This window comes from Nansenia antarctica (genome assembly GCF_963989245.1).
Source record: "Nansenia antarctica genome assembly, chromosome: 4".
Taxonomy (NCBI): domain Eukaryota; kingdom Metazoa; phylum Chordata; class Actinopteri; order Argentiniformes; family Microstomatidae; genus Nansenia; species Nansenia antarctica.
Window position 1 is genome coordinate 51,146,457 of NC_137689.1, and position 19,730 is coordinate 51,166,186.

Below are 19,730 nucleotides of genomic sequence, written 5' to 3' on the forward strand. Positions count from 1 at the left end.
CTCAATAATGAATGTGTGACATCTTTCATTGTACAACATCTTTCTGGGTGAGAGGACTGTGAGCAAACCACTGTAGTCTTTATTGAGAGTGGTCAACAGCTGAACAAGGTTGAATAAAGGACACAAGTTCCAATGTCATTCAGAGCACCAGTCAGTCCCTGAAATACACAAAAGGCAATGCAGAAGGAATGTCTTGAGCATATCTGGACTTATGTGAATGCTTGTGCCGTCTCCCATTCACACAGTCTCTTGTACGTATTGTCTGTTTATGTTTTGTCAAAAATGAATGGAAAGAGATGGAGCCCATTCACACAAGATATCTAAGTACAAGGGGTATGCATTTGTCCTATTGAAAAACAGGAATAGTACGGAACAACAGCTTTTGTGTGTTAGTTTACGCTGTGCAGAGCAGTGGACCAGTGTGAATGGACTAGCGTAAGACTGTTGTGACTAGAGAGGGGAAAAACTGGTGCCAGGAACTCTGTGCCTCTCTGTTGTGCTCCTTGGTTACTCAAATGACAGATTTGAATTAAGCTAAACACAAATGAAAACTAGGGGGCCATGGGTTTTTCCTGATCACGTGACCAGGATAAACTCCTGACCCTACTTAGACTCATCATGTTACTCTCAAAGTCACTGTTTTGATGACCTTTTCATGCAGAAGTCAAAAAAATAATAATCACATCAAAGGGGATTCTTGCCACAGTTCCTATGACAGCGGTGATAAGGGAAGTGGGCTGTCTCCTGTTCAGTTTGTTTACTGTGAAGCAGAGTTCTGCCTGTGACTTTATTATGACTACACACAGCCAGCAGGAGGGCATGGCCCAGCATGGAGCTTGTGTCTACCCCAAAGCTTCACTGCACCTTTCTAAAATGATCATATTATGTTGTAGGCTACACATTGTGTATAGTGGCTTAGTTGAGTTACAATGTAAAGCACTTTGAGCACTTGCATAAGTGCCCTTATGAATGCAATATATTATCATTAATTATTACATAGCGTAATAATAATGAATGCTTGCCCAAACAGCTCATTTACATGTGCTTCCAGTGAGGTGAAAACTTGCAACATCCAGTAGTGCTGCAATACACAATGCTGGCTGAGAAATTGCTATCTAGTCAAAATGTTGGCAAGACCAACTAATAACCCAGGAGGTTTTGATTTGGATGAATACATTGTATCATCAAGATGTACATTTTACGTGATCCTGAATAGTTTATGGCAAGGGAATATCTGCTGTTCAGGGAAGGGCTCTGAGAGGGGTTTTGGGGGGATTCTTTGTTAGTGATGAAAGTTGGGTGTGATGAGCTGTTGGATTTTCCCCCTGGGAGGCTCAAGGTTCTACACATTCCTGGCTGCGCTGGTCAGTATGATTTTAATCTGTTTTCACAGGCAGGCAGCACAGACAGACACAATCTTGTTTGGAATTCCAGTCCCAGTCTGACTTCACTGCGAGAGGCAGAGAACTGAGACCTTCCCCAGCCGAATCTGTCCTTGTGGACATTCCAGAAGGGATTCAAGGGTGGCACACATTCTGTCCCGCATGTCGTCACCAGGGAAACATCTGAGCCTGACACTCACTAGACGGACACTGTCATATCTTGCAGAGGCATCAGGCTGAGGATATTTTTGATGGCTGTCTTAGCGTTGTCACAGCTGAAAAAACAAACGTGAGGGGTGGATCTACGTCAGAGCCTGCGAATCAGACGACGTTGATTCAGTAAAGCCACATCAGAGTTGAGTGTGTTTATCACACCATGGTAGACCTCACAGGCCTCAGTCAAAGCACAGGACTTAAGTGTGAAAGACACACCAAAACCACTTTGAAACCTATGAGAAGGAGACAAGTTGTGACACCACTGAGGTAGACTTGCTCCTAATGACAAGGGGAGGATGGAGCAACTTCAGGAGGATAGGCTACCCCGGGGAGCTCATCACACAATCTGCAGACCTCAGCTTCCAATGAATGGGAAAGATTGGCACCCTCTAATTAGATGAACTTTCCCTTTAACATCAGTAACAGGGCTGGGATTGTAGAGCTAGTGAGTGTACTTACACTATAGTACATGGTGGTGACAACTTTACAGCTACTGCAAGGTTATTAGTTGATTTACCAGAAACATTAGATAGATCAATCAAACTTTATTTATATAGCCATGCATTGAATGCAACTCCAAGTGCTGAACAATAGTAAATAAGAATAATATAGATAGATATACCTATATATATATAAACCTTATATACAGTAGGAACTGTTACAATGTGGAATTGGTTCAAACTAGAGGAGCTCTGCGTGACCATGCAGGCTTCTATAATCTAATCATTACTCTTCCCAGTGAAATCTGTCTTGAGAACGTCTGGAAAAAGGGTCACAGCAACTCAAACGTTGATAAGAGACTGTGTAGAGGCATTGTAACCATGGTAATTCTCATATGATGAACTTCACACATCAGTGCCGTGAATACTTGAAGAACTGAGGTTTGCATTGAAAGGAACCGCAAAGACGACCTTTCACCTCTCTTAAGAGCAGAAGGCAGAATCCCGCTTCGGTCCTAGAAATCCCAAGTATGCAGAACGTGGTCTTCTCGCTACATTCTTCACCTTTTTGTCTTTTAAGTCTTTCTCAGTGATGATGGTCGGTTGTGAAAAGACAACATGAACACCAGCGGTCTGCCCCCTTCAACCTCCACACCCAATACTAATCCCCTAAATGATACAGTACAAATGGCAGCGATAGAGGGCTTCATGCTGAAGACTGAGGAGATGATTACACAGCACAGACAGGGCCCAGGCGTGAGAGAAAGAAGAGAGAAACAGCTTGTGGTCATTGAGATCACAGGCATGGTAATGATGTGTCAATGGGAAACATTTTAAGGGATAATGACTCAAAGACGAGAGTCATTTGCCAAACTCAATTGTTATTTTTCCATTCAACTATGCTGTGTTCCATCCCTATCACAGTAACTAATGTTTCTCTTTGTCCTGGTCATATGTCAATCAATTCACATGACAGGTCATGTGGTTATAGCCCACATTAGGACCAGGTCACATGACAGGTCATGGGTTATAGCCCACATTAGGACCAGGTCACATGACAGGTCATGGGTTATAGCCCACATTAGGACCAGGTCGTCCTCTCTCTGTGGTACTCTGCATGCTGCTGGTCGAGGAAGGTCAAAAGTCAATGGTCAAAAGTCCTATAAGGTAGAAAGGAAATTAGTTTCTTGTAGCTTATTGTAAAATATGTATATGGTCTCTCTGGGAGTATTTGTCAATTTATTCAAAATGCATTTTCAAATGTCTTACAACACGTTAGTTATAAGATGTTGAGATGGTCTAATATTACTGGCAAACAATGAATTAATCTCTTCAACAACCGTAAAACAATACAGAGTAATATCTACAATCAAAGAGTCAGCCTATGTGGTAGTAACTGAAGCAGTGTATGTGATTGGGGTCTGGATGTTATGTCTTCACCATGACAACAGGGATACCAGCAGGACCTGGTAAATTCCTAATGTTTTCAACCTCTGACCTAAAATTAACCTCAAAACCCATTTAGCACTTACTTGTTAACTCTTTAAGAGTCAACCACAGGAAAAATAAGTGACCTCAATATGTGTTTCAAAATGATTGGGTCTGTAGGAATATACTTTTTCACTCGAAATAAAGAACATAAGACTGCCACCAGTGTTCTCTTAAGTTGGTAGAAATCAAATGAATAATTTATTATCATACTCAATTCAGTACTAGTAAAATACAATCAACAGGAAAAAAAACTTGCAAGGGGAGCCACAACATACCTCAGGTGAAATAGAATAGTTGTTTACTGGAAGCCACAGCTTCCGAAGTAAAACTTGAAAATGTATTTGTTATATACGGGAAAGCCCTTCTAAAACATGTGTGTGGAGAGGACAGATAACTAGACCTGTAGAGAAGACAGATAACTAGTCCTGTAGAGAGGACAGATAACTCGTCCTGTAGAGAGGACAGATAACTGTAGAGAGGACAGACCTGGCTCTGTACTTAATAAACACATTACACAGCCAGTATTAGTTGTTCCTGCACATGAGGGCCATAACTGTGCTCTGCGTTTATACTTTCTGTTACATACATTAACATACATTTTAAGACATAGTTGGTAACAACAAAGTGTAAGAAATAGTATGAATGGAAGTTCAATAAGAGGTCAAGACAGACATCAATACACACATCCTATTCCTGTGATTCAGATTCCTTCAGGACCCATCGGTTTGCTCGCTAAATGTACGTAAGAGGGAGTCAATTCATACAATGACCATTGTGCATTCATATTGGGTCCTCTGGGCTCGAAATAATGTTCTGGCACTTTGAACCCTTTTCATAATTCAAGAACAGGCAAGATATGCTGCTTTTTCTGCTCATGTCTGACACACAGAAGGGGACTGTAGCTTCTGAATGTTAAATAAATTAAGTGCATAATACCTGAACCAGCAGGTAGAGTCTTTATAACTCAGCAATATACTGTATGTGGCAAACAGTGTTTACATAACTTCTTTAACTGAACTTATCAATGGAGTGCTATGGGGAGATGATGTCACAGTATTTAAGTTTATCATTGATGTGTTACAAACATGTGGAATTGACCCCCTTCTGCTTTATTGCACAGATTATTGAATGATTCAATGTTCTGTGTAATCGAAAAAAAATGTTTTACCCATAGCCCATACTGATGTATATTATACCAACAAATACATTAAAATGCAGATAAAAAGCCATCCTCACTGATATTGCAATCAAATGTGCAAGATTAGCTTCTATTCCAGTAAAATGTTCTGTTGACCAAGGTTCCTGCCATTGTAAAAACATCAAATAGTACCTAAAAGCATTATTAATGGCCTGGCTGACTCTATACCTGGAAACGCTTACAGTAGCTAAAGTACACTGTACTCAGAAGTTTTACAACTAGGAGGATAAGTGGTAATTCAAAAATGAATAATGATCTGGTGTTGTCTCTTCAAGGCTTCAGATCTGACACAGACATGTACTGTATATTTGTATGCATACCATCATCATCATCATCGTCATTATCATCATCATCGTCATCATCATCATCATCATCATCATCATCATCATCATCATCAACAGCATCATCATCATCGTCACCATCATCATATCTAGGCCCAAGGCCCCCAGGCTCCAGTGCCAGGGTCACACCTGGGGTCCTCATCTGGAAAGGTGATTGGCTTAGCCGTCTGCTGGTAGTGATAGAGCCTTTTGAGGAGATTATCCACCACGCCAGGGTGCTGGTCTGATACCTCGTGCCTCTCTTCTGGGTCCGTCTCAACGTTGAATAGCATCACAGCCTTCAGCGAGCCCACCTCAGAACCACTGGACTCAGAACTGTTCCCCAGGCCAGGACGGGGGAACCAGTGGTCACAACCTGAGTGGAAGAGCAACACATTTAAAGAGAACAAGGAAATGTGTGTTTATGTATGTGTGTGTATTTATGTGTATGTGTGTGTGCTGCAACTCCTCTCTCTAAGAGGACAAAAAAAATGCTGTATGGGATATTGTGCTGTATCATAAGTGATATGCGTAAAAATACTATTTAAAAAATGCTGTCCTATACATGAATTACATCTACGACCACCATGCTATAGAACCTAGATACCCATCCCAAGTCATGAAAAATAGAATACAAAGAAAATCAACGGCCATGTGTCACCCTTCATATTCCCCCAGACTAAACGCGATATAATGGAGGAGAGAGGACAGTTACCAGGGTAGCCTGTTAGCAGCTTCCACTTGTTGCTGCGGAGGGCAGCGTGAATGGACACGTTGAAGCCAGAGTGGGACCAGGAGCCTGGGCCATCCGCCTCAGCCAACGTCAACTGGGACCCCCTGCCAGGACCTGGGGAGAGGGAGTGGAAAGCTGATAATGAAGGGCAATCATCCATTTGAAAGAAACTCAGAATTGCTGCTAAATGGAGTATTGGGCTGCCGCTGGACACAAAACGTCGTTGTTGAGGGATAACTGAACCGAACTGAGAGAGGGCCAGAGACTGCACCAGGGTACATACCTGAGAATCATAGACTAGGCAGCCGGTACAGTGAGAGGTGTGAAAATAAACAGAAGAATGAGAAAGAGCCCTTTCTTCCCTGCAGGGCAAATGAAGCAGTAGGAATGGAGAGGTTTTAAACATTGGTTAAAAATGTCAATGTGTGAGGTTTCTCTGGACTGGCAATTTTTTGGGGGAATAGACAGAATTTGACCTTCACTAAGACGCCAAGTGACAGCCACGCAGCGGAGCAGGGCAGAGCAACCGCCAGTCGACAAACTTTGCACACTCAGACCGAAACTACTGTTTTCACAAGAGCCGATGCCAGGGGACACAGAGTCATGGTTGGGTCGTTGGGAGGACTAAACCAGAGTCAAGAGAGAGAGATAGAGAGAGATGTACCGCTCTTTTACGGCCCTCTATTGCCTTATCAGAACATCCACCACCTCTCCTCTCCCAAGTAGAATGCCTTTCTGAAGCAAATACACACATGTCCTGTGTCAGGAGAGGAAATGTAGCCTTGAGAGCATTCCTGGTTACAAGCTGAGGTTGACCCCAGCAATGTGATCTTAATTACACATATTTGCCAGTAATTACTGCCGGTTGATGCTGTCAAAAACATACATTTCCTCACATTCATTGTGTACACACAAGCCCTTGTTCTTACCCCTTATAAATGTAGCGACCATGAATGTGATTTATGTCTCTTCTCTAATGTAGCATGACTGAAACATTAAAACACTTCTGAAGCATCTGTTCGGAGACCACATGACAAACATTTCATTTGGATCCCGTATTGATCAACCTATGAATGATGTGTGGATTCTTTGTAAGTGGTCTCACATGCACTTGGTTATACAATTACAATTGCAGATCCCAGGGCAGGGGGCGACCCAGATTCTTGTATTGCATGTTTTTTTTATTGAAACCAGCAAACACATGACAATGACTATGAAACTGTAAGTGTTTCTCTTGTTCTCTTGTTATATAACAAGTAGTATAACAAGTAGAAGGTCCAAAATCAACGCCTTTACCCCTTCCCCTTCAGGGCCATGGGCCGTGGGTGACATAACAAACCTGAACAGGAGTATAAAGGATTCATCTGCAGTGTTCCAAGACCGCTCTGTTCCTTCCATCGCTCTCTTCCTAAAGCGAGGGGGCCTCACCAGTCTTCCACCACTCTTTCATTCTTAATTTAATTCTCTCCGCGGGAACGGCGGGCAAGTGCAGCTGACGGGCCGGCCCCGCTACATCTGGACGACGGCACAGCGGGAACATTCCCAAATGGGACAAGCAGGAAGGGAGGGAGTAGAGGGAGGAGGAAAGAGGAGAGGAGAGAGAGATGGGGAGGTGGGAGTGGAGGAGGAGAAGAGGGTGGGGGGGTTCTGGTCGAGAGAGGGTAGGAAGAGGAAAGGCGGGTAAGAAGGGAGAGAGGGAGAGTGAAGGAAAAGTGGAGAAGGGGAAGTCTGGGGGGATTTGAGGTTTGGGTCCGCTCCAGACGCTCGACAAGGCTTCGCCTTGACAAGCTGGAGGTTCAGACCCCTCTGTGGCCCACTTAGGAGACGGAACCCCTCTTGTCGGACAGAGAAAGAGAAGGGGAGAGAGGGAGATTGGAAGAGGAAAAAGAAAAGGGGGAATAGAACCCCTCTTTTCAGATAGAGAAAGAGAAGGGAGAATGAAAGTGGGAAGAGAGGAAGAGGGGGACAGAATTGCTCGTCGGATAAAAAAAAGAGAGGGGAGAAGGAGACTGAAAGAGGAATGGAAAGAGAGAAAGGGGGCCCCTAGAATGTGAAGAAGAAAAGAGAGTGGGGTCTCATTCTAAAGAGACTCAAGGAAAAATGGTCGTCTCGATGGTAACAGATAATGAGGATTTAAACATACTTATAAACATATTAGGGCATGCAGGTAAGGGGCAACAGAGTCCTTTTTAGTAGTGTGAGACGGTTTGTTCATCACTCCCCATCTTGACATGCTACACACCCTCTGAGGACCCTGAATGAGAGGGAAAGTATACACTATCAATGCCAAAGTGGAGATAAAAGCAAAAAAAGACTCCAATGTGTTGTGGTGTGAAAGGCTTTCCTCTCTTTCATGAAGTCCATAATTTTCTTCAGGGTCAGTCAGCGAGGAAAGTCAATACACCACAACTAAATTGGTTTATGTCAGATGGCTGGCCCGAAGCACCACCTCAGTGTAATTTTTAGACTCAAGGCTGGTATAAAACCATCATGTGCCAATTATGAGGGCTGACCATGAGCCAAGGAAAACAACGCGCACTTTCAACTGATCGCCTTTCAACAGATTTCTGAAGTGAAAATACTAAAAGCCTCTAATAACAATCAGGGGCTTTGAATGTTGGCAGGTTTCCTGCGGAGCCAAAGAGTACAAATGAGGTGATCCCGTTAATTCTCCTCTGTAACATCAGAGAGGAGGGTCAATCACACTCTTGCTACCTCAGTGGACAAAAAGATGACCGTTTCATAACATTTACCTTACACAGTTAGTCTAAGTGCTTCAGTGTGACGACTTGGAGGAGATTCTAGGCTGATACTGATCTAGGCAAGTCTCTGATCTGAAGCTTGAATGACAAAAATATAAAAATAAGCCTGGAAAGTTATGGTCGAGGTCCCCGGGCCCCCCACCCCTACTATTGTGTAACTTTGAGAAGAGAATAATGTGCTCCACCGCACAGCCCTTTGTTCAACGCACGGTCGGAAACCCTGACCTCCGACCAGGGGCCCCACACCCCCTTCTGAGATGGAAGTGGTTCACTCCACCTAATATTAAGTGGTTTCGACGAGAATGAGAGCGCTCCACTGTGTCTCACAGGGGGGTTCGGCAGTCACAAGACCCATTTCCTGGAATCCCCCCCCCCCCTCAATACAATCACAGTTTAGCCCATGTGCACACCCACTCCCTCCCTCTCAAACGTCAAGTATCTCAAGTTTCTACAGTGTTTTGGTCATTTCACTGTTAACCCTACTCCATCAGCATTCCTGTCATCTAAACAGAATAACAAGCATGACTAATTCAACACACAAGACATTCATTCTTTAGGGGTGGACAGTATCTTTGAGACCTCCTGCATAGGAACTAATCAGAAAAGAGGGGGGAAACTAGAAATGGCTCAAGTAGAAGTGGGTTAACCAGACCCAGATGGCGGGGAGAACCCTGGTACTTGGTGGTACTGGGGAACAAGTGAAAAACAACAGAGATTACAAGGCAGACAATGTGGATAAACACACAGTATGTGACATTGAGCAGGCGCAGATAAGAAACCAGCCGTGGAAACACACCTAATCCTGATCACTCCACTCTTCCACCTTGGCAGGCCGCCTGGCACCGCCGCCTCTACGTGGTGCAGCAGTCGCGCTACTCGGTCACAACTTTTCACTGTCCTGGCTCCCCGCTGGTGGAACGAGCTTCACACTGCTGTCAGGACTGCAGAGTCACTACCTCACTACCTTCTGCCGTAGACTGAAGTCCCATCTCTTCAGGACTGTTCCTCATAAAGACCGCTTCATCCCCCACTACCCCCCTGTACAATTTCTCTACTGTAAATAAAATAAAAAGCATTGTGACTTCCAGCATTTTGACTGCCAATGGCCCCTGGTCCTAGCACAGTTTTTCTTATGACGACTGATGGATAGATGATTCTATGATACTTAGACAAATGTATTTGTTGGAGAAAGACGTCTGCTAAATGTCAAAAATGTGAAATGTCAAAACAACAAAGACAACACACTGATCCAATCTCATGACACTCATATCAAACACAAGCTAGATGTCAAGACTCAAGGCTCTAAGGACAACTCACACACTGTGCTTCGCTAGCACATTATCTTTAGGGTCCTCGATGGGTTTTGAACGGGTATTTACAAGAAAATGTATTTAAACAATGGGTGCTTCCTGGTACTTAACTCAAAGAAGTCAACCCAGGTACCACATGGTATGTTCCTTCACGCTAGTCCTGTCAATGCATTCCAAAGAAACCCAAAGGTTATAATTGTGTAAGTATCATGTAACACCAATTTCTTTACAGTACAAAATTACATTTCTAAGTATAAAGTATACTGCAGACTGTCAAATAAAATCATACTTGTGGCTAGAGAGGGAGCGAGGGGGGGGGGGGGGGGGGGGGGCGCGACGACACAAGGAAAAAAGGAGGAAGGGAGAGAGAGAGAGAGAGAGAGAGAGAGAGAGAGAGAGAGAGAGAGAGAGAGAGAGAAGGGAGACAAATGTCCCAGACAGGCAGATATGGAGGAAGGGAGCCCGAGGGTAGTTGTTAGCACAGGTGATCCATCACCTCTACATGGTTATCAACTTGTTCCTGTCACTGACAGATGACGTATCAGTCTGCTGGGCCGCCTGCCTGTCTCAGTCAACACAGCAGACTCTGACACTCCACAACATCGGTCACTCCAAGTCCTCTCATGTCCACTTACCCCCCAGTCACTTATTCACTCACTCAAACACTTCAGCGGTCACTCTTTCGTCAGCGCAGCGTGCCACATCTAGGAGCTAAGACTCAGGGTTCCTCTGAGGCTTCACCCTGAGTGTTCCAGCCCTGATAGGTTCATTTGATTTCATTTCATTAGAATGTGGATGGGCACAATGTGTATTGGTTGAAGTAAAATGATCCCCCCACCCCCGCCGCACACACACACACACAGACACACATACGCACACACATACGCACACACTCACATGTGTTCTGGCTAAGAGGACCTGCATTGTGTCACTTCTCTGTTCCCCCCCCCGCGCCCCCATCTGGAGTGGAATATCTGCATCACTACAATATTCAAACTTTCCTAGCAGAACACACACACACACACGCACGCACGCACACGCACACACACCACACACCACACACACACACTGCAAGGGGGATTTGTGCTTTGTGCTGGGTGAATCAGGCAGCAACACAGGAGGATGACATCATCCCTATCTGGACCAAAGAGACGTGAATGAGCTCAACGCTGCAGCTGGGGCCGTGGCGTGCTCATGCACTGGGAATTCAAACAGTAATGAACACTCGAGGAGGAGATGTGGATGTTCTTGATTATGTTTCGCGGTGACTATGAATCGTCATGGAGAAAGCGGAGGAACAACTTCAGAAGTGGTGATGACTGAGTGGTGAACTCACATGGGGCGATGTCGATGTAGCGGGGGTCAATGTTGTGCAGCAACTCCACTCTGGGCGAGGCGAAGCCTTTGCTGTAAGACAAAAAAGACACAAGTCAACTTTTCACACACATTCTCTTCTCTGACTCACTAATTCATTTCTGACTTCACTAATCCACGAGGGTTACCAAATCTAAACCAGCCTGTCCACCAAACGGGTCACATGCCATGACCACAGTCGCAGAGTGAACTCTATGAACGCGGCGTCCGATAACAAACAAGAATAAACCTTCTTACTTCTTCGTGTAAACTACTGTTCTAAGCCTTCGTATTGGTTGTAATTTCATAGCCCAAACTGTGGAAGACCTCTGCTTCTCTGTAAACACAGTGCAATTAAATCTGTCTGAAAAACCGTAAAAAAAAAAAGAGAAAAGAAGCAAAAACAAACAGGAGTTTGTTCCGTTGCCAGGCTCACACTGCGACACGTCTGCTGTAAAAAATATATATACACCAGGCAAAGGTAACGGTGGAGTCAGGTGACTGATGACAGCCAATGGACACGGGACTGGGCTAGGAGCGGTGGTTTGTGGTTGAGGCTAAGCCTGGATCTACTTCAGGGCTCTGCTGCTGCAAGCCCTCAATTTCTCCCAATTCATTGTGTCTACATTTAGTTTACAAATGCAATATGTCAGTCTGACAAAATGCAATGACAGCCTGACAGGCCAACTAACGTATACATTACGTCTCTAGTCTGGAAATAGCCTCCTCAGCACCACTTCCTTGATGTGTTGTTGAATGATTTTCTATAAGGTATTGTATACAACAGAGCATAGGGGACTCACTGTTGATTCCCAGATTCTCAACAAAAACATGGACGTTTTCCTAACAGTGAGTCCTACAAGCTCTCAGAGAAAGAGAGAATGGACAGGAATAGGAAAAGGGGGGGGGGACATATAGAGGGGGAGAGAGAAAGAGAGAGGGATGGAAGGACTACAAATTTGTGTGAGAATGAGTGATGGAATTTCCTTCTCTTTGAGGTCCCATTGCCACGGTAACAAAGGGCTTATTGAAGAGCCACAGACTCCTATGAGCGAGAGACAGATCAGTCAGGGGGAGAGGGGGATGGAGGAGAGGGGAGGAGAGGGGAGGGGGAAAGAAGGAGGAAGGGAGAAACAGGGAGGCTGTCAAACATGAAGAAATATTTCTCCCAGTCTAAGACGTGAGAACCCCCTGATGTGTCTGTCCAGAGCACAGGAGGACAGTCTGACATAAACAACTCAGGAATGACAAGTGTGTGTGTGTCAGAGAGAGAGAGAGAGAGAGAGAGAGAGAGAGAAAATAAGGTGAGGCAGAAAAGAGAAACAGCGTCTTTTTCCCCCATGCCTTATCGATGGCCCCCAAAGACTGTTCAAAGTAACCAGTGTGGTACCACTTAATAAACCTCTGCCTGCTTTAAAGTGGCCCCGGCCCATCTAGCACCTGCAGAAGGAAAGGTTGGATTAAAATATAAACCGTATTCAGGGATGGATGGAGTCTTCAGGCTTATTCATCAAGGTGCAAAATTTGGCAGGTAAAAAAAAAATACAGACCTTTTCAATCTTGAGCACTGACAATTTATTTGTTTACAGGACAACGAATCCTACTGAATAAGACCTCCTCCCAACTCACCTGATGGCATTCCACACGTTGAACCCATCCAATGGCTTCGTGCCATTTGGCGTCCCCCCAGCCAAGCCCACCAGCGTAGGCAGCCAATCGGAGATGTGGATGAGCTCGCGGTTGATGGTCCCGGGCCGCTTCAGCAGTGGACCGGCCACGAAACCCACGCCCCTGACCCCGCCCTCCCACAGTGACCACTTCCTGCCCCTCAAAGGCCAGTTGCTGCCGCCAGTGAGAGTCTGACCGCCGTTATCTGTCAACACAAGCAGCAACACGCAGGACATCAGCACATGACAGATTAGACCTTCCAAGTAGACAGAAACCAACGTTTCAAGCCAAAGCCAAGTCTTCAACTAGGATCCAAGAAGGACTAACTGCAACCCACAAGAGCAAGCTCTCTCTCCAGCTGCGGTGAGGGCTACTAACCCTTACCGATCTATCCCCTATCAGAGAGGGAATGAAGGAGTCAATCGTCGCTGAGGTAAACCAGGGACCAAGCCACTTTGTCACAACAGATGAGGGGAAAAAAAGCTTGATACTATGTCATTGTCAAGACACTGGAACGTACAAGGCAAGCTACCCTCCAGTTCCTCCTCGTAAAAGGCTGCTCTGTTCTCCCCCTTTCTCAAATGATACATATGTCAATTCACCATCAAGAGGATCGCATGCTTGGTTAGCACTCAAACCCACTAAAGCTAACCGTCACAAAATATGAGGTCTAAAGGAATTCATGTGAGACATAACGGTATAAATCCACTTGGTTGATTGTTATCAACACATTGGTAAAATACTGCTCTCATAAGACTCCCTCAGAGGATGTGTGGACATAGGGAGTTTGAAATCAAAACAATAAGGCGACTGTCTCACATGTAGGAAACTCTATATTTTATCAATGCTAGGAACATAAGTTGACCATCACTCTTTGGTTTATGGTTCAAGGCATTACTCCTCCACAAAAGGTTTGTTGACGAGTGAGTTCTCGTCTTGCGACCGCAGAGGACTATATCTGTGGCTTGATTTTCGGTCTTTGTGTCTCTCATTCCCTTTGTTTTTCGGCTACTTCTATCAAGTCCATCTATCTTAATTTGCACTCATCCATCTTTCTCTCTCCCCTAATTGGTGGGTAAGGCGTGAACTCTCTCTTCTGAAGTCTTCCTCAGACAGACAGTCAGACATCGTGCGCACAAACACACACACACACACGCACAAAAAACACACACACACACACACACACACACACACACACACACACACACACACAGACAGACGGTCATCCTCCCCAGAGGTTAGTCCAGAATAAACACAGTGGACCAATCACATCAGGGTAAGGCTCCCTCTCAGGGGAGCTGGGGGAGTGAGGGAGGGGAGGAGAGTGTTGTACAAGTCCAGGAAGTAGTCTATGCTGCTTCCAGCACCATTCTGGAAAGATCTCCCCTGCTCTCTAATTCATTTTCAATCTGCTTCTCCCTTCCCTGTGCCAGCTCTCTCTCTCTCTCTCTCTCTCTCTCTCTCTCTCTCTCTCTCTCTCTCTCTCTCTCTCTCTCTCTCTCTCTCTCTCTCTCTCTCTCTCTCTCTCTCTCTCTCTCTCTCTCTCTCTCTCTCTCTCTCTCTCTCTCTCTCTCTCTCTCTCTCTCTCTCTCTCTCTCTCTCTCTCTCTCTCTCTCTCTCTCTCTCTCACTGCTTACAGTAAGGCCCCAGCGAGGCACTTGATTAACAGTGGGTTTCATTGGTAAGGAATCTCAGAATTCTGTTGCACAGTTCTAAACTCCTTTATTTTTTGTTTGGGCAGGGCTGAGACATATTTGCTAGTGCTTACAGACTGGCAAAGTGGCTTACTGAGGAACAGTAAACCTTGAGGGTGCTATAGACTATGTGAGGAAATAAGAGATGAGTCACGGTATTTATAGAACAGGAGTTCCATGGACTTAAGAGTTTTTACACCAAAACTTGTTGGTGATGCATTCTTCGTAGGCACAAAAGCCTAATCTCTTCAGCAACTTGAAATTTTAAATAACATGGTATGTACGTATGTTAGACTCTCTTTCTCCATAATTCAAAAAAGGGACCACTGAAAAAGAGGGATCAGGTTTTTACCCCTCATCAACATCTGCTGTATGCTTTGTATCTACTGTATGCCCACCAAGAAACAGAGTTTTAAGTACAAAGGCAGTGCATGATCTACAGTGTAGGAGAGGCACGCAAAGTCCTATATAATTGTACCCCTCTCAACCTCAGTTCCCTAGCTAAGCAAGTTAGCTCACAGGGCTAAGGTCCTCCTAGCTATTTGCCAACCTCAACATTGAAACAGGCCACCTACCTCAGCCCACCACCGGCACACACCTTTTACATTTCACTCTCACAGCATTGTTCAACCCTTCTAATTACCCTTTAAAACCTAGACCTCTAAAAATAACTATATTTCCCTCCACCTTCAAAGCCTTTACCTACTTCAGATGCAAACTATTAAAAAGGTCCAGATGTGGAAATTAAAGGGGAAACCAGACAGCAATCTCTGATAGACCCGAGATTGAAGTGGCAACACACTGACAGATTATTGATCCTTCTGAATATTGATCCATTTCGGCATTCCCAATCATCCCTAGATGTAAAAAAAATATATATTGTATGGATGCAGTCTGCAGCACTTCCTAACTCTCTTCCTCTCACTCTTCTCAAGGGGTCTCTGCAAAGTCATTCAATTCAGGGTTGTTTCCGGTTCAAAATAGCTACCAGCTGCTGGATAATGAGACTTTGCAGAGACAGGTTAAAAAGGACTAGGAATCAGCTGAAAGGACAGGCTGACCTCTTGTGGATCCTTAGAGTACTGTTGAAGCCCTTTCAACGCAGCCTCGATCCTGTGTCAATTAAATCATCATGGTAAAGGGTATATCACTCTCTTCAAGCTGTGATAAGATAATTCTGAAGATCATTGACACCAAACAAGATGACAGAGAGCTACTATGTAGCCTACAGTACATAGGCTCATCATAGATGATACAACATACAACATCATTAATGTCAGAAAGAACTGACAGTTATGTCTGTATGCTACAGATCTAAGCAAAATGTGTTTTAACTGTAAAGCACAGTTCTGTATATTGAATGAATGTCTCTCGACACAAACTCCCCAACTACTCTCTTTCATGGGAACTGGCTAATGGAAAATGCTCTGTTCTGCCCAGAGACATAAAGAGTGATTGCTCTCTCTTTAACTGCCCACTGAGTTGGGTCCTGTTCAGACCTGACACTTCGTAAAAGCAATGTGTGTTCCAAAGCCACACGTAAACAACATAATAGCACTCGTTCACTTCACTGATCACACTGCCTTTGTGTGTTCTACTGTCTTCTAACTACTTGCTTCAATAAAGTAAGTCAAGTCAGGTCAAGGTCATTACAGTGGGGTGTACATTTCTGTAAATACTCATCATGCAATCAATACTGTAATCCCCCCATTAAAACATATATTTTTGGCTTTCGAATCAAGACAGTGTCATCTAACTCTGAAGAGAGATGAAGGTGAGAAACGCTGCATCCTCCCTAAGCTATTCATTACATAAAGTACAGCACAGTCATATGCTACTGTCTACAGTTGCAGTGTGTAAACAGTATTTTCTACATCATCAAATCAAATGTATCTACAGTATCTGGATGTTGGTTTAAACTGCTGTTACAGCTTAAAGGATAAAATGGCACTCCCATGGGAAAAGAGCCCTGTGCATTCATGAGGAACGATTAACACTCACACTCCATCAACACAACATATTTCAATCCGCAGGAGACAGAGAGAGATTGAGAGGACACAGTGGACGTCAGCAGGCCGATAAACACTGTTCCACAGGATATGAGGCAGATAATCAAAACCACTAACTCTGTCCTGGATCCAGGAAAATCCCTGCTTTTACACAACACGTTCTTTTGTAAATCTCTCTTTCCAGTTGACGATGATGTAGGAAGATAAAGGTCAAAAAGATCTGTGGTGATTTGACGGTATCCTATGGGACATTATACATAAATATTCTTAAATATTACACTTCACATTAGGCTACATAGTGAGGGATTAACACTTGTGTGCTCATTTTGAAGGGGGGGGGCATTATACAATATCAAACTACATGAAGAACATGAGTCTTGAAAAGCAGAGATATGTCTCGGTAGGTAAACTCTCCATGAAAGTGATACCTGTAGAGAAGACCAGAACTGTGTTGTCCCAGAGCCCGTTCTCCTGCAGTGCCCGGGTGATGTTGCCCACAGCCTCGTCCATGGCAGACACCATGCCTGCATACTTCCTGCGGTGGGGATCATGGATGAAACTGTAGGGGGCGACATAGTGCTCTGGAACCTGCAAGGGCGCATGGACCGCTTGCAGGGCCACATAGAGGAACAGTGGCTGCAAGACAGGACACGTACGCAGATTACAAAACACAAGATTGTTTAGTGTGAAAGACATTTTGTAAAGTAAAGGCTAAATTATACCGCAAGCGTCAACCTCGCCTTGCCTCAGCGGCGCGTGTGAGTTTCATTTAGGCGCCCATATTGACGGGTTAGCCCATGTGACATCCCATGTGACATCCTCCGACTCGCTCGCTAGAGAGTCTCGGAGTCTCTGAGTCTTGCCTAATTTCTCAGCGTGAGGTTGATGTGAAAAAGATCTTAACCAGCAACATAGACTGCAGTTTCAATGTCTACATCTGGAAATGTGTATATATTTTTTTTAAATCAACACTTCCGCTATCAGTTTCAAAGCAGAAACCCCACGTAGACTATAATTATGTTATGTTAATAAGTTAAAAGAACATCAGGTGAAGGGCAGTATTTTTCCAGTGATTTCTCCCCCTCTCTCTCTTTCTGTGTTCTGTAGTTCGGTATTCTCTTGCCAAGGCAACATTGTGACAAGTATACATTTCCATCTTGCTTATGTTGCGTTCAAAGTTGCGTGAAATGACATGTCGTTCGCACGATTGCAAAATATTAAAACCAATAACATTCCTGTGGAAATGCTCATGCTCTGAATGATTTGTCTACTGCTCTTTCTCTCGTTCTCTCTGTTTCGCTCACACACACACACACACACACACACACACACACACACACACACACACACACACACACACACACACACACACAGACACCCGTTCTCTTTGCTTCTCTCTGTGTCTCCCTGTTTTTGTGTGCGTGACTGTGTTCTGCTTATAACCGTTTCACTTTTCGAATCGCTCATTAAGGATGGATGACAGCAGAGACTGAACCCAGAAAAATGTATAATGAAGTGAAATTAAACATTATATTATTGATGGCCATTATCAAAGGCAAACTCGATGTATAACGATAGGGCGGGCAGTAGCAGTTAGAGCCGTAACAGAGACACGACAAAAAGTCCAGCAAATGTTCCGCCAGGCACGCGCGCCGCTGAGGTAACGTTGGTGGTGAGTTTTCAGCGTAATAAGTGAGCCTGCGTGTTTTGTTTGGGGCTAGGTTGTGTCACATGACAAGTAAGCTAGGTGTATAATGTATACCTTGCTAGGGTCCTGCTTGGTGATGATGCTGGTGGTTCTGTCTGTAAACAGCTGTGTAGAGTAGACCCCTTTATATCCTGTAGCGACCTCCTCTCCCTCTCTCAGGTCCAGGGCACAGCGAGTCACATTCAGGGCTGTGATAGGACTACAGCGCTCATGGCTGTAATAGTCTTCACTGCCTGTCAGATAGCCTGGGGGCACATAGGGTTGAAGAGAATGTTCACCTGTTTCAGATGTTTCCACACCTCAAAAGGTGTCTGTTGTTAGGGTCTGAATATACACTCAAATAAATCTGCAAGTCAAAACACCAGATTTAAGACAGGTTTGATCAGATATCTGAACCCACAACCACTAGATTTAGTCTTTAAGATACAAGAGGAGGAAGTCTACTGCAGTTTGCAGACAAGCGTGTTGATCAAAGCTGTATTAAAGACAGGAATGTGATGGGATGAATGGATAAATAAATAGATAGATGGATGGATGGATGGATGGACCAAGATCCAGAGAGACAAAGAGATACAATATCGGAGTATTGGCCCGGGTGCCAAGACAGAATTAATTGATAACCAACCGAAATAGGAGTCGAACCCTCGACGTGTGGGCAGGCAGGCTTTCTGGTACATGCCTAGGTGCCACTTGCCCACCATGTGTGTAGTGTAGCCAGCCTCTCTCATCAGCTGGGGCAGCAGCTTCTCCTCTAGGGGCACACAGTAGGGCTGGCAGGGCCAGATGATCTGATGCTGCATGCCAGTGTGAATCTGAGAAGGGGCAAAGGTACAGGAGATCAGAGATAGGCCTTAGTGGCCAGGGTGCTTTTTTTGCCAGTTTGTCATTGACTCGTTTGGCAATTTGTAATACACAGTTAGTTACAGAGCTATAATGCTGTAACAACAGTTACAGTATCTGATTGTTGGATGAGACTTGAGCTTATATAGCTGAGAAACATGTTTGAAATTGCTTTTATTAGGAATAACCCCAATTAGACAACACATTTAACAAAAACAACAACAACAACAACAACAACAACAACAACAACAACAACAACCACATGGGGACAACAGTATTACACTGATATAATACACAATGATGTAGGCTGCTGTATGTGTTTCTTTGGAAACAACAATGAATCAAGACCCCCTCGTACGTCTCACCTGATACCGGCCGGTCATGAGTTGGTTCCGTGAAGGAGTACATAGTGGCTGGACGTAGTAGTTCTCCAGTCGGACACCGTTCGCAGAGAGTTTGTCCAGGTTTGGCGTCTTGATCTCAGACCCGTGATAGCCGATATCATTCCAGCCAAAGTCATCTGCAAGAATGAACACTACGTGCGGTGGTTGTTTAGCCTCTAAAAACAGAGGGCATGATATCACGAAAATGACTCTAGTAATTGCA

At 44.5% G+C, this 19,730-nt stretch overlaps 1 protein-coding gene across 1 annotated transcript in view; it reads right to left on the reverse strand.

Moving 5' to 3' along the window:
* Window positions 1–4,575: 4,575 nt before the first annotated feature.
* arsb (arylsulfatase B) overlaps window positions 4,576–19,730 on the reverse strand; it is a gene marked incomplete at its 5' end in the record, with an annotated part of 15,178 nt that continues 23 nt past the window's right edge. The window contains 8 exons of the mRNA XM_080529429.1: window positions 4,576–5,423; window positions 5,763–5,894; window positions 11,189–11,259; window positions 12,835–13,078; window positions 17,005–17,212; window positions 18,339–18,529; window positions 18,910–19,096; window positions 19,490–19,730. The exon at window positions 19,490–19,730 is cut by the window's right edge and continues 23 nt beyond it. Coding sequence (XP_080385555.1) covers window positions 5,158–5,423; window positions 5,763–5,894; window positions 11,189–11,259; window positions 12,835–13,078; window positions 17,005–17,212; window positions 18,339–18,529; window positions 18,910–19,096; window positions 19,490–19,730 — 1,540 coding nt within the window. The 3' untranslated portion in view covers window positions 4,576–5,157. The remainder of the gene's footprint in view (window positions 5,424–5,762; window positions 5,895–11,188; window positions 11,260–12,834; window positions 13,079–17,004; window positions 17,213–18,338; window positions 18,530–18,909; window positions 19,097–19,489) is intronic.